Here is a 15,331-nt window from a genome sequence, read left to right as displayed (position 1 = left end):
CATATTTAGATAACCAGTAATACACATATATGAAGACTATTGATTTCACTTACACGAAATCCAAAGCTTTCGTATTCGTGGAAAATGGCCTAACACATCCTACCGGAAACGTCACACTTTGACATCAGTCACAAAATGGCATTTGTAGAATATTATAATTGATAGTAATAATCTGAATATTCCATTTAATGTTAATTAGTTGATATCAATATTTAAACTAAAATCAGTATCTTGTGTAATTTACAATTTTGACCTATTGAAAGACTAAATTTATAAAATAATAAAAAATGGGTAGGTCCAGATCGCGTAGTCGTTCACCAAGAAAACATCATAAAAGTAAGCATCATAAAAGAAGTAAATCTAGGGAAAAAAGCTCTAGTAATTATAAAAATGATCGATTGGAGAAAGACAAAGTGAAAGATAGGAGCCTTAAATCACGGTAATGATTTCTATTAGTTTTTAATTTTATATCTCAAACTTCAATTGCAATTTTTAATTCACATTAATTCAATCTAACTAGTAATTTGTTTAACTTTAAATCTACAATTGTTTAATAATAGTGAATTTCATTTTAGTAAACGTTCAGATTCCATTTCATCTACCTCCAGTAGTGACCTTTCAGATGAAGTAACTAGAATTGACAGATACTCAAGCAAAAAGCACAAGTTACGTAAAATGGATGAAGTGGAAAGATTAGCAGAAATGGAACGACAACGAAGACAAAGAGAGGCAGAACAGAGGTTAATTGAAGAAGAAACTGCTAAAAGAATAGAAGAATTAGTGAAAAAAAGAGTAGAAGAAGAATTAGATAAAAGGAAAGATGAGATTGAGAGAGAAGTAACCAAAAGAGTAGAAGAAGCAAAACGAATAATGGAAAAAGAAATGATGGAGGATTTGGAGAAGAGACGAGAGAAATTGAAAGAAGAAGAGAAACGACGGGAGGTAAGAGTTTCATTTATCCTACAGTATTTTTATTGAAGTGAAAGAAATTATATCTATGTAAAAAATTTTGTCGGATTGTTTTAATTACAAATAGATAATTTAATTTTTATTTTAAATGTGTTTTATATTTGGAGTTTCTCTTTTATTGCCTTTTTTTGTAAAACAGCTTACAGGAACCCTGATCCTCTCCCTATATATTTAATCATTAAATTCTTATAGGGTATGGAGATATCTTTGTAAAAATAAAAAGACTGGTCTAATGTAATTTTTATAGATATAATGAATAGTACCTCGTATTATTATTTTTGGTACTTTTTCAATAAATAACATTGTTTTATTTAACTTTAACAGAAACAGCTCATACAATGTTATAGTACCAGTCTGGAAATAGTAAAATGGTGAATTACCAAATGTTCACTAAAAATTAGACCAAACACTAGTTTAATGACTTTCTGCACATTTCGAGAAGTTTCTAAGACTTGGTTGAGAATTTTTGGGATTTTATTTTGCCTATGTTTATCCAGAAACACTATCTACTACTTTAGTCATCCAGTCAGTTTGTTGTTGATGTGACATCTTATGAGGTCATAATAGGGCTCCATCCCAAATTATAGAGTAGATGCTCCTTTTTGAAAAGACTGTCTACTGTCTGCTTCCTGCCTGGTATACCCTACTGGGTTGGTAACCATATTAGGATTATTTTTATTGCTAGTAACTCTGCCTAAAAATAGGAGTGCTTTTCCTAGTGGTAAGGAGAGCTTCCTGGCTAGCTTTGAAACATCTGTATAACAGAAAGATGCATTTCAAGCGTGCAGAAGATCTTTATTGACCCAACAATGACGATCATTCATTATTACTTTGAATGGGATGTCTATGACCATCATGCTATGCATTTGGTTCTTTGGTTAGTTACTGCTTACTAGCTTTATCCATTCGAGAATCTTTAAATGACATGTCGGAGTCACTGACTTTGGTTTTTCTGTTAAGCTCATTGTTTGGGTGCTGCTTAAAGCCTTTTTTTCTCATTATGAGCCAAGGGAAAACTGCATTAAGACATTTTGCTTGGGATTTCTTCAAGTTTTGTTCAGTTTTGGATCAAAGATTTATTAACTGTTTGGTATAGTCAGTATACCATCTTAGGTTCACTTGTTGAGTCAAGGAATATATTTCTTAATTTCATGATTTGAGTAGAAATAAGACCAGTCTTTTTATAGTTTCCATTAAAAACATTTGTATGGGTTTTTGAAATGACCATTTCAAATAAATAAGATGAGTTAGGGTTTACGTGAGCTGCATCTTTTTAGAATTTGTTTTATACCATTTTTTTGTACTGTCTTTTCAAGAAAAGTTCATAAAAAGAATAGAACTCCTGAAAAATTGAAGAAACGGTAAGAGCAATTCTAATTTTGAAAAATTTAATATTATAAAATAGGAATTCAAAAATGGAATTTAAATTTTTAAATGGAAAAAATGTCTTCTTTCCATTAATAAATTTATTGCAAGTCCAAACTTGTTCAGTGAAGGATTGCAAAAAAAGTGTAAACTGTGTATTTATCCCATACAGCACCGATTTGTATGAAAATTTGGATTTAGGTTCTACTTATCCTCTATTTCAAAATGTAACATATGCCGAGTGTTGCTTTGTCTTTTCGGGGGTAAAAATCACCCCTATTTGAAAAAAATTTTAAACTTTAGATTGGAAAATGTCATTGTCATTGAATGTCAATTGACAATTTTTAATATAATTAAAAAATAATAATAAGTTATTAAGCAGCTATTTAACTGATTAAACATTATCGATTTACATTTAAATTTTGATTTAGGTTCTATTTACCTTCTACTTTAAAGTTGAGCTTATGCAACGGTTGATTTTTATTTATTAGCGGTGAAAACTATCCCCATTCGAAAAAGTTCATAGAATACTAGTTTCGAGCGGGATAAATGTCAATAAACAATTTATGGCCTATTAAATAGTTCTGACCCCTAAAACCACCCTTGAAATAGTTATTATTCAAAAATTATATCGTAATTGTTATTAAGTATCTGGGAAATCCAATTGTATGAAAATTTTGATTTAGGCTCTACTTTAAAGGTACATCTATACTCGGGGTTGCTTTTGATCTTTTAATGGTGAAAACTACCCCAACTACCGTTTTGTCTTAAATTACGAAAATGGTTTTCTCACTTTAAGCTCGATTTTTTTTTAAATAAGCACATCAAACTGTTTAAATACTCAGAATAAAGTGAATTGTGAAGTGTCAACGATTTTTCTTTCAAATAGAGGGAGATTCCAACGAAAAAATAGGAATAGATATTATTCTCTTCATAAATCGCTTAGTTTTGATGCTAGAATCTTCTGTAAGAAATAAAAATGAAGGTTTTTTAAAGTACTTCAAAAAAGTTTTGATGGGTGTTTCACGAAAAGTGCATTGGTTTTTGGTTATTGCACGTAGAAACTTTTTATTTTGGCTTGAAAATACAAATCAACGTTTAACAAGCAATAATTCCGTTTGTGTTTGGTCTGCAAATATCATAACAGATTTTATGATTAAATGCGTTATTTGAAAACGTGTTTTTTTTGCCTGAAAATCGAAAATTTCGAGGCTTTCAGATAAAAAAACTTCCTAGAACAAATGTTGCAGTTGATTGAGTCACGCACTTATATACAATTAAAAATTTTACACCCCTGAGAAGAGGTGGTATCCACCCACGGGGGAAAATCGACCCTCGGCATAGGGTACTTTATGAAATAGAGGGTAATTAGAACCTAAATTAAAATGCTTTATGGGATAAAGACACGAGAAAATCGGACTATGACTTGGCAAAATTCGATAAAAGGATTCTTACATATTTTCTGTTTACTGAATTATTTTTATGTTCAAAAATGTAATATTTTTGTTTAATTTAAATAATTCAACAACCTTTATGAATGTTAGCAAAGCTCCATACCCCAATTATTACAAAACTTTCTAATTAAACAAATAAAAACTGCATTTATACAACCAAAATCAAGAAATAAAACGCTGATAGAATGTAGATGAGTATCTACATATTAGTCTTGAAAAATTATGTCATTTAATATATGCCAATAGCTTGTAAGCTAAAGGGTGGTCAACACAGTGCTTGAAACAATGAAGCGCAATGGCAGAAATTTGGCAGCTCTCGATGATGGACCACTACGCGGCCTCGCGGCTCAGGTATTATCAAAACTTTTTTATACACCAATCGAAAGTATATAGAAACATCACTCTTATTACGTTTCACAACAAAAAGGATCTGTGAATAAACGTATAATAGTCCCGAATTTTTTAAACTTTGATCTTAAATATTTCAAACTTGTTCAATTTAGTCCGGTCAACATAGACATTTAAAATATTAATCGAGAGCTGGGGTTTACCATTTATATTTCAAAAATCCCCGTCGATTCTACGTGTAATACAAAAGTTATTCGATGTCGAAGGTTTTTTTTTCGAAAACCAAAGCTGTTGATCTTAAAATTCTCTACAAAAATCGTCTTTATGCTTTTTTTTCTAACAGTTACCATTCCTGAGATATCGCGATTCTAAGAGTCACATGATGTGGACACATTAAGTGGTTAGGTGGTTTCCCTTGTAGGTCCACTCCATTAACTGCCGTGGCAATTTTTGGGAACAATACCCGTCAAGTTCTAGATATAACCTTAACTATTGTTTTGATTGGTCTACATCAACAGTCACGTCTTCTTCGATTTCTTCCTCTTGCTGGACGTTCGTGAATAGTTCAAATGTAGCCGAATCGTTGGTCTCTTCATTAAAATCACAGGAATCTTCCTCTATTGTACTCAACTGGACATTTGCAATTTGTACACGTTAGAGAACACCCGCAACCCGATTTGTTAACAACCACATTTGGCACTACAACCTTTTTGCAATTGCATAGTTTTGGGGAGTTTTTTTGTAGCAGGTGGTAGTGAAGTTTTAATCGTTTCCAGAGTATTATCTATCAATTTCCAACCACATTCTTCTGGGTTCAGTCGATTACCCAGTGTTGTACTTGTTTCGCGTATTTTTTGAGCTCCATAAACCGCAAAAAAAGAGAATTCCTTCCGTAATTGTTGTTTGAGATGTTGAATCAATTTCTGTAAAAACGCAGTCGGTGAAATGTTTTTTTTTTTTTCGAATTATCTAAATACTGACGTTTTGGCATTTGGGATAAGCAGATGAACTTTTTGAAGATTATATTTCTGTTCGTTGTTGAGCCCTAAATAATTTTATCCATTGCAATAAGTAGTACTAACAATTGTTGTGTTATGAGATCATTTTGAACTTATTTTGGGACACAAATAAGATTTTAATACTTGTCTTAAGTGCCCTGATATGTGCATACCATGTATAATGCGATTCTTAAAATCGCGATATCTCAGGAATGGTAACTTGTAGGAAAAAAATCGTAGGAGCCATTTTTGTAGAGAATTTTAAAACTCACAACTTTGGTTTGAGGATTTTTTTTAATAAAACTTACAGTTTTCGAGAAAAATCTAAAAAAAACCTCGAACTTTGACCTTCAACCCCGAATTATTTTACACTTAGTATCGAAGGGGATTTTTAAAACTTTATTTGTAATGGTAAACCCCGGCTCTCCACCAAAATTTGACCACTATTTTTATGTCTAAATTGACCGGACTAATTGTCATTATATGCTAAAAATGTTATTTGGACATATATTCCTCAATAAAATATCTTTGTGGAGTTTTTTCTGTACTGTCACTGTACATCATTCGTGACGATGTATTTGAATCAAAAAAGGTTTGAAAAAAAAATCAATAATAAACTCACAGCAAAAATCATTAGGTTTTTTATCAATTGAATCACCTTCTAGAACTCCGATTGAAAATAAAAATATATACAAATGTAGTGTACATTTATTTATAGGGTGATTCACGAAAAACTTTACATACTTCTACCATATGTAGAAGCTTTCAAGGAGGTTATAATATGACTATTAAAAAGTGTCAATTTCCATTCTTTATTTACTTTCGGAAAGATTTGTGAAATTGACCATACATTTTAATTGTCTATAGTGTTTATACAGATTTTTTTCAAAATTTTTTCTGGTTTAAGCTGAACTCTGAAATACCAAGATATTCGTAGTGAATGTTACACCCTCTACAATATTTTTTCCGTTCCAGGCGCCCCGCCACTTTTTTGATTACATTGAAATAATCAAATAGAACCGGCTTCACGGTTCATTTTGTGGACGAGTTCGTAACAACTATATGAGTACAGATGATTTTTTATAAGATTACTCACGTTTGATTGAGTAACATTAAGTTCTCGACTTAGCGTTTCTTGTATTTATTGTATGGTTTATAGTAACGGCGTCAATAATGTCATCTTCTTGCGGTCCGCCTACGTGTCATTCTGTTTTTCCACTATTAAAAGTGCCATTTTTTCATAAATAATTGAAAACTTACTCAAATATTGAATGACCGAGATACGACGATCAGGAAAAGTTCTACCAGAAGGTCTACCATAAAGAAAAATTTGTCGACATATTCTGTAGTAATGAAAATTGATGTGGCATGTACCAAAGCTAACATAATAGTATTCATGTACACATAAATAACGTTTGATAATGATAATACGAGGGTTTTCCAAGAAGATACCCTTTTTATGATAAGAATCGTCAAGCTCCTCAAAATAGCCATTAACTGCCGACATCACATCTTCATTGTTGGCAAATCTTGAACCTCAGAGCCATTCTATCAAGTTTGGGAACAGAAAATAATCCGAGGGGGCTCAATCTTGCGAATAAGTTGCATGAAGTATCAATTTAAACTTTAATTCATCAATTTTGGCCATTGCAATAACGGATGTGTAAACTGGTGATTGTTTTTGATGAAAAAACACTTTGTTCGCAGCCAAATGTGGCAGTTTTTGTTTGATATTTTCCTTTTTCAACACGGTCAATCCAAAAAGACCGACACCATTACCTTGCCTGCAGATTGAACGGTCTCGCCTTCTTTGGAGCCGGTTTTCCCTTTTCAGTCCATTGTTTCGATTGTTCTTTTGTTTCGGATGTAAAGTGATGAACCTGTGATTCAACTATGGTTATGCAACGACTCAAAAATTCGGCTTTATCATTGTCAAACACGATGGAAACATCGCAAAGTTTTCTCACATCCAAATTTTCAGTTAAAATGCGATGTACCGCACTTTTTGAAATGTCTGCTAGCTCGCACACTTTCAGTCGACGATCATCCCGTGGATTTTCTTCAACATTTCTGGAATCGTCACCTCATTCGGTCGACCACTGCGGTGCTTGTCTTCTCAGGTTTTACGGCCTCGTTTAAACTCTGCTACTCAATATTTTACTGTTGTGGTATTTTGAAAGCAACTACCGCCATCTATAGGTCAAGTCAGGTACTTCTGGGACCATACTCGTCGAACGGTTAACGCCAATCTTGATTTAAAACTTTTTAGAGTTGCTCGTTATCTATATTTCAATTTTTACAATCAACACACACTTTTCAATCAATTTGATTTATTATTTATCGAATTTTGTCTAAAAATTCGAAAATCGAAAATAATTGTGATAGTGAAGATGTACCTGAATAGTTTGAATTAAAGTGCGACAACTTTTGTAGCCTATACCGTTTCCATTGATATATTATACAGGGTGTAATATTCAATATGACTCCTTGGATTGATTTTTCCAAAGCCGGTCCTGGAATTTCCAAATTCAGCTTGATAGTAGTACAATGCATCAAGAAAAAATTTGAAAAGTCAAATTATCTGTATAAACCAATTGAAATTTATGGTCAATTTCTCAAATAATCCTGTGAATTAATAAAGAAAAGGTAAAAGTATGTTTCTCATGAATCGCCCTGTATAAAATAATATTTTATTCAAAAACTACGTACTATTTTGTTAACAAACAGTGAGATTATCAGGAAAAAGACAATTTAAATACCCAGTATTTCAATCAACATTATTATTTTATTAAGGAACGTTTTATATTTATTAATCACCTCGTATATTAAAAGAAAACTACTAATTAGGTATTAGTTTTACATATTAGTGATGTTTCTAATTTAACTTTGGAGAGTGTAACTTTTTTTTTATCATAAACCTCCACACAGGACATGTATTTGTATTTACCTCTAAAGTCCATACCCAGCAATGATGGATCGGCGTGCATTTAGATATTTTTAATAATTTTCTACGTTTTCTTTTTATTTGTGCCGAATTAAACCAAAATATCAATAAAAAAATAACGAGTTTTAATGCCCTAAATGCATTTGGTAATACGTTTTATCATCGTAAAGCCTCAAATTATGGTTGAGAATAAAATGTCTTTTTCTAATAACTGAACTGTCATTTTATTTTATTATAATGAAATTTTTTGTAGTTTCTAAAACTCATTATTTTTGTTTATTATGGCACTGATTGGATTGTATGTTTCTGGTGACTTTGAACCAAATTTTGTGATTTTTTTTATGAGTTTAATTTCAATCATGGAATTTGGTGTCAAAATCTCGAATGACAGGAAGCTGGGTCAGGACATCATTTTAATCATGACGGTTATTGATTGTTATTTAATGTTTTATAGGAAGAAGAAAGGAAAAAGCAAGAAATGGTCGAGAAGATTCTTGAAGAGAATCAAAGAAAAATCGAAGAAGCTCAGAAAAAATTGGTAAGTGTACTTCTGATCGATTTAACTGAATCGTAAAAATATGAATCGAATTTTATTTGATGTAGTAGATATAGGATTCTCAAAATTTCTCAGACAAAAAACTTTTTTCTAAAATCAATTGAAAATTTTTAAACCCAACCTTTACTATCTCAGTTACATTCAAATCAACCCTCGTAACATGTTTAAAATCATCAAGATGGCGGTGTATAACTCGCCCTAGCTTCGTCAACATTGTTACTCTCGAATTAACCCTCGTAAAATGTGTAAAATCGTCAAGATGGCGGTTTAAAACTCGCCCTAGCTTCGTCAACATTGTTACTCTCGAATTAACCCTCGTAAAAATTGTAAAATCGACAAGATGGTGGCGTTAAACTCGTCCTAGCTTGGTCAACATTGTTACTCTCGAATTAACCCTCGTAACATGTATAAAATCATCAAGATGGCGGTGTAAAACTCGCCCTAGCTTCGTCAGCCTTGTTACTCTCGAATTAACCCTCGTAAAATGTGTAAAATCGACAAGATGGTGGCGTTAAATCGCCCTAGTTTGGTCAGCATTGTTATTGTTGAATTAAACCTCGTAAAATGTGTAAAATTATCAAGATGGCGGTTTAAAATTCGCCCTAGCTTTATCAACATTGTTACTTTCGAATTAACCCTCGTAAAATGTGTAAAATCGTCAAGATGGCGGTTTAAAACTTGGCCTAGCTTCGTCAACATTGTTACTCTCGAATTAACCCTCGTAAAATGTGTAAAATCGACAAGATGGCGGTGTAAAACTCGCCCTAGCTTCGTCAGCCTTGTTACTCTCGAATTAAACCTCGTAAAATGTGTAAAATCGACAAGATGGTGGCGTTAAATCGCCCTAGTTTGGTCAGCATTGTTATTGTTGAATTAAACCTCGTAAAATGTGTAAAATTATCAAGATGGCGGTTTAAAATTCGCCCTAGCTTTATCAACATTGTTACTTTCGAATTAACCCTCGTAAAATGTGTAAAATCGTCAAGATGGCGGTTTAAAACTTGGCCTAGCTTCGTCAACATTGTTACTCTCGAATTAACCCTCGTAAAATGTGTAAAATCGACAAGATGGTGGCGTTTAACTCGCCCTAGCTTGGTCAGCATTGTTATTTTTGAATTAAACCTCGTAAAATGTGTAAAATCGTCAAGATGGCGGTGTAAAACTCGCCCTAGCTTCGTCAGCCTTGTTACTCTCGAATTAAACCTCGTAAAATGTGTAAAATCGACAAGATGGTGGCGTTAAATCGCCCTAGTTTGGTCAGCATTGTTATTGTTGAATTAAACCTCGTAAAATGTGTAAAATTATCAAGATGGCGGTTTAAAATTCGCCCTAGCTTTATCAACATTGTTACTTTCGAATTAACCCTCGTAAAATGTGTAAAATCGTCAAGATGGCGGTTTAAAACTTGGCCTAGCTTCGTCAACATTGTTACTCTCGAATTAACCCTCGTAAAATGTGTAAAATCGACAAGATGGTGGCGTTTAACTCGCCCTAGCTTGGTCAGCATTGTTATTTTTGAATTAAACCTCGTAAAATGTGTAAAATCGTCAAGATGGCGGTGTAAAACTCGCCCTAGCTTCGTCAGCCTTGTTACTCTCGAATTAAACCTCGTAAAATGTGTAAAATCGACAAGATGGTGGCGTTAAATCGCCCTAGTTTGGTCAGCATTGTTATTGTTGAATTAAACCTCGTAAAATGTGTAAAATTATCAAGATGGCGGTTTAAAATTCGCCCCAGCTTTATCAACATTGTTACTTTCGATTTAATCCTCGTAAAATGTGTAAAATCGACAAGATGGTGGCGTTAAACTCTCCCTTTGCTCCGCCAGGCTTTCTACTTTTAAAACAACCCTGGTAAAATGTTTGAATCCGTAGAACAACAAATATTCTACTGTTTTAGGATACCCCGTATATATGATTATATATTCGTTAGTTTTTTATCTAAGTTCCTCATTTAGACTGATGGTGATTTACTCTTTTTGCATCATCACGATTAGAATCTAAAATATGGTTCAATTTTTACTTGAGCTCTTCATCTGTTGCTGATGGTGATTTAGTCTCCTTGCATTATCCTATTGGCCTCTTCCATGACTGTAATTTTTTTTATATCGATCACTGTAAAACTGTGAAAATCCGAGATGTAGACAAAGTACTTCCGGTTGTTTTTGTTGCTTTATGTATTTCAAGTATTTCATTCATTGCAGGCCGAAGAGAGGTTAGCGATGGTTGAAGAACAACGTAAAATCGACGAAGAGAGACAGAGACTAAGGAAGGAACAAGAAAAAAGGACGAAAGAAGAACAGAAAAAAATCTTGGGAAAGAATAATTCCAGACCGAAGTTGTCTTTTTCCTTAAAACCGGTTTTATAGCCAGTGATATAGGTACGTGTGAAATGTACATAAAATTTAAACTTTTTTTGTAATTTGTAAGCTATCCAATAATAATGGTCTATTGAAAATAAAATAAAATTTTTTTTATCATAAAAAAATATGTAATTGAATATTTATTGTTTCCATGAAACATATAAAAATTTTACAAGATTTTGTATTGTACTTTTTTTATTTTTCCTCATCAGAAGCTGGATTATAAATTTTAGGAAAAAAAACACTGTTTTAAAGTACATTTTATTAGTTTAATTGCCTTCAAAAAATTTTGGGGAGATTAGTTTCGAAAAGAGAATTTGGTGCATAATTGAATTAAAAAAATATATATGGAAAAGGTAACAGAAGAACGTGCCAAGTATTCTGCAAAAAAATTTAAAAAAAAATTTGATATTTTGACATTTTTCTAAAATCTTTTGACACACTGTGGACTTCCCCTCATCGTATGCTACTTTTCTAGCTAATACGATGCCATATTTCTGTGAATTCTTCAGAACAATTATTTTGAAAGACTAATGACTCTCCAGGATGGTCTGTAACCGTATAATCATAAAGGCAGAGGCCAAGTTACAGGAGAAAGAAGAATCTAGCGTCTAATTAAGTTTGTAAGACCACGTGATTCAATATGGCGTTTGTGGGAAAGCAGTTTCGAGTTGGTTATTAAGATTATAGATGTTTTTGATCATATTTCGAGTTAATATGAAGTATTTTTAATTTGATTGGATTTAATTACGTTAAAAAGATTTTTAGAAATGCGTAGTGAATAAATATAGACATTTATTTACACAAAAATCGAGGTTCATTACTTTCTACGTTTTTTAAAATCTTTTTATTCACTGTGGACTTCCCCTCATCGTATACTTTTATAACCTAACCAATACGACGCCATATTTTTGTGAATTTGTGAACAGAACATTTATTTTGAAAGATTTATGACACTCCAGAAAGATCTGTAACCGCATAATCATATTGGCAGAGGCAAGTTACAGGGGAAATAAGAATAACCTATCTAGCATTCGACATTCTATAGTTGCTTTCCTTTTGCATGAAATCTCAAATAATTTAAACTCATTTAAGTGTAGCTCATTTAATTTCACTCAAATCTTCCCTTACCGATGCAGCAACAATTTTTGTTTTACGGAAATAACTCAATTCAGTTATTTGACGAATGATTGAAAATTTTGAGGTTAGAATTACTTGTTTTTTGGAAAAAAATCAGATCATTTGCAAAAGGACAGCGTGATTCAATATGGAGTTTGTGGGCAAACAATTTTTAAACGTCCATCAATATTGTGGATGTTTTCGTGTATATCTTGAGTTGATTAAATATTTATTATGTTAAAATACATTTCGAGATGAAGCGGAATTAAACTAGAGTATAAAAAAATTTTAACCGGAAACGTCCAAGATCAAAATTTAAAAAGTTAACCTCATATATCAGGTAGGGTGAGTGAAACAATTTTACTTCCACCATTTATTTGAAAATATAAAATTGAAAAATGAAAATTTTCCCAATTAAATGGCACTCAATTTCACAAGTTTTATTCTATCCCTTCAAATAAGAGATGGGGGCGAATGGGAACTTTATTATTAAACAATGATTGTAAGTCCGGTTCTGCATGACCGATTTTCATAAACTTGAAGTTGTTTGAAAGGTTTTTGTCATTTTGTCAAAAGATCTACTCAAACTACTATGATTCTATTTAAATTTGTCGAAAAAAATCACAATATATGGAACAACGCCCTCTAGCGTTCACTGTGCTAACTAAATTGCTTGGAATTTATATATTTTTCAATGCTGGACAAAAATTCTTTCAAACAACATCAAGTTTATAAAAATCTGCTAAACAGAACCGGACTTAGAGGCATTTTTTCATAACAAAGTTCCCACTCTCCCCCACCTCTTAATTAAAGAGATAGACTAAAACTTGTGAAATGAAAAATTCGCAAAATTTGTTAAAAAATTCGATTATCCTATATAAAGTGCCACTTGATTGGGTGAATTTTCCACTTTTATTGTAATTTGTTTTTCTCTGTAATACAATCCGTTCCTGAAATATGACCGATGGTCGGTTTTAATTGTCCACCCGGTTTATATATTTCCATATTCAGTTGATTCATTTCATACTCCAAGCATGTGGGAGTTCAAACTATCAACATCAGAAAACGAATCATCATTTTATCATAAATTATTAATGGTCAGCTAAAAATGAAGATAATGTGTTTCAATCCTCACTGTACTGCCTTTGTGTGATGATTATTTCTACATAAATAAAAATGAGACACTGTTTGAGGTGAGTACTCTAATTATTGTTATCTTAAAACTCAACGTTTGTCAACCTGTAAATGCTATTAAAAAATTAATTCACACTAGGAGTTTATCAAAGAAATATTTTAGTTTAAACTTAAAAAAAATTATTTTTTCTCATAATAATCACATAACTGTGTAAATTCAAAAGTTTAATCTACTGCAACAACAAATTAAGTTTGAAAATATATAATTTTTCGTTTAAATTTTTAAAATCGAGCGCGCTTTTGATCAGCATTAAACAATCGCAATACCTACCTTGCAGAGAGCCTTTTCTTATGTAATTTTACTTGGCAAAATATTGGATATCAGGTTCGGTTGTGAAGATTTACTTCATTATCTACGTCATCTATTTTTATTCGACGGTAACAAAGTACTAGACGATGGATTATATCAACCAGATCTAGGATAGTAACGATGGTTTCGTATGAAGTTAATTCGTGTTCGTATGTCCATTTTTAAAAGCAGAAAATCGCTTATAAATCATTCGATGGGATGAAGCAGTACCATTGGACGTTGTTAGGTGAATTAACACCTAAAGAACATGGGGGAAACTAACGACAGCTCTGTTGTCGTTAATGCACACATTTCGTTGTAATTGTGCACTATTTCTGAACAGAATATTTCCATGAAGGAAGAAGGGGAACAGTGAAATCGTCCCCTATATTACCTGATATAAGTCCATTAGACATCTTTTTATTTCCGTACTAAAACTACATGTTATACAAGAAGTTCAAAGCGCAACATCTATGTTAGATAAGAATGCAATTCTGTCATTGTCTGGGTCAATGGAGAACAATTCGAACATTATTGTAAATTTTTTTTGGCAGAACATTGTATTAATGGAAAAACCGATTCAAATAACAAATTTCGTTTGTTTGTGGCAGCACATGTTTTTTACGAAGATCATTCTATGGATTATGAATCTGCGAAAGTTTAAACAACGGAAAATAACTCGATAAAATGCCTGTTTTCACAAACAACATGTATTACTCAAAAAGATCATTGTATTAATGGAAAAACCGATTCAAATAACAAATTTCGTTTGTTTATGGCAGCACATATTTTTTACGAAGATCATTCTATGGATTATGAATCTGCGAAAGTTTAAACAACGGAAAATAACTCGATAAAATGCCTGTTTTCACAAACAACATGTATTACTCAAAAGGATCATTGTATTAATGGAAAAACCGATTCAAATAACAAATTTCGTTTGTTTATGGCAGCACATGTTTTTTACGAAGGTCATTCTATGGATTATGAATCTGCGAAAGTTCAAACAACGGAAAATAACTCGATAAAATGCCTGTTTTTACAAACAACATGTATTACTCAAAAGGATCATTGTATTAATGGAAAAACCGATTCAAATAACAAATTTCGTTTGTTTGTGGCAGCACATGTTTTTTACGAAGATCATTCTATGGATTATGAATCTGCGAAAGTTCAAACAACGGAAAATAACTCGATAAAATGCCTGTTTTCACAAACAACATGTATTACTCAAAAGGATCATTGTATTAATGGAAAAACCGATTCAAATAACAAATTTCGTTTGTTTATGGCAGCACATATTTTTTACGAAGATCATTCTATGGATTATGAATCTGCGAAAGTTTAAACAACGGAAAATAACTCGATAAAATGCCTGTTTTCACAAACAACATGTATTACTCAAAAGGATCATTGTATTAATGGAAAAACCGATTCAAATAACAAATTTCGTTTGTTTATGGCAGCACATGTTTTTTACGAAGATCATTCTATAGATTATGAATCTGTGAAAGTTTAAACAACGGAAAATAACTCGATAAAATGCCTGTTTTTACAAACAACATGTATTACTCAAAAGGATCATTGTATTAATGGAAAAACTGATTCAAATAACCTTCTATATCCTATGCACATCTGTAAGATTTTGATAAAACTTAATTCCATAAAAACCCAACGACATAACCTATAAAAATTTAACATCATTCCTAACATTTTAAACTAATTTGAATAAA

The 15,331-nt window shown here is 32.0% G+C and overlaps 1 protein-coding gene across 1 annotated transcript; it reads left to right on the top strand.

Annotated features, from left to right (window-relative positions):
• The first annotated feature begins 107 nt into the window (after nucleotides 1-107).
• Nucleotides 108-11,174, top strand: LOC130447444 (UPF0430 protein CG31712). Its single transcript, XM_056784261.1, has 4 exons — nucleotides 108-439; nucleotides 576-942; nucleotides 8,533-8,616; nucleotides 10,838-11,174. Exons 1-4 carry the CDS (start codon nucleotides 288-290, stop codon nucleotides 11,000-11,002), a joined length of 768 nt encoding a protein of 255 aa, XP_056640239.1. The 5' UTR covers nucleotides 108-287; the 3' UTR covers nucleotides 11,003-11,174.
• Nucleotides 11,175-15,331: the final 4,157 nt, after the last annotated feature.

The sequence above is a fragment of the Diorhabda sublineata genome, chromosome 1 (assembly GCF_026230105.1).
Source record: "Diorhabda sublineata isolate icDioSubl1.1 chromosome 1, icDioSubl1.1, whole genome shotgun sequence".
NCBI classification, from domain to species: domain Eukaryota; kingdom Metazoa; phylum Arthropoda; class Insecta; order Coleoptera; family Chrysomelidae; genus Diorhabda; species Diorhabda sublineata.
The sequence above is the reverse complement of the archived record's forward strand: the minus strand, read 5'-3'. Positions and strand labels throughout refer to the sequence as shown.

Coding starts and splice junctions, on each gene's coding strand:
- LOC130447444 (XM_056784261.1), top strand. CDS start 288: ATGGGTAGGTCCAGATCGCGTAGTCGTTCACCAAGAAAACATCATAAA. Junction 943..8,532: donor AAGAAGAGAAACGACGGGAG/GTAAGAGTTTCA, acceptor AATGTTTTATAG/GAAGAAGAAAGGAAAAAGCA. Junction 8,617..10,837: donor AAGAAGCTCAGAAAAAATTG/GTAAGTGTACTT, acceptor CATTCATTGCAG/GCCGAAGAGAGGTTAGCGAT.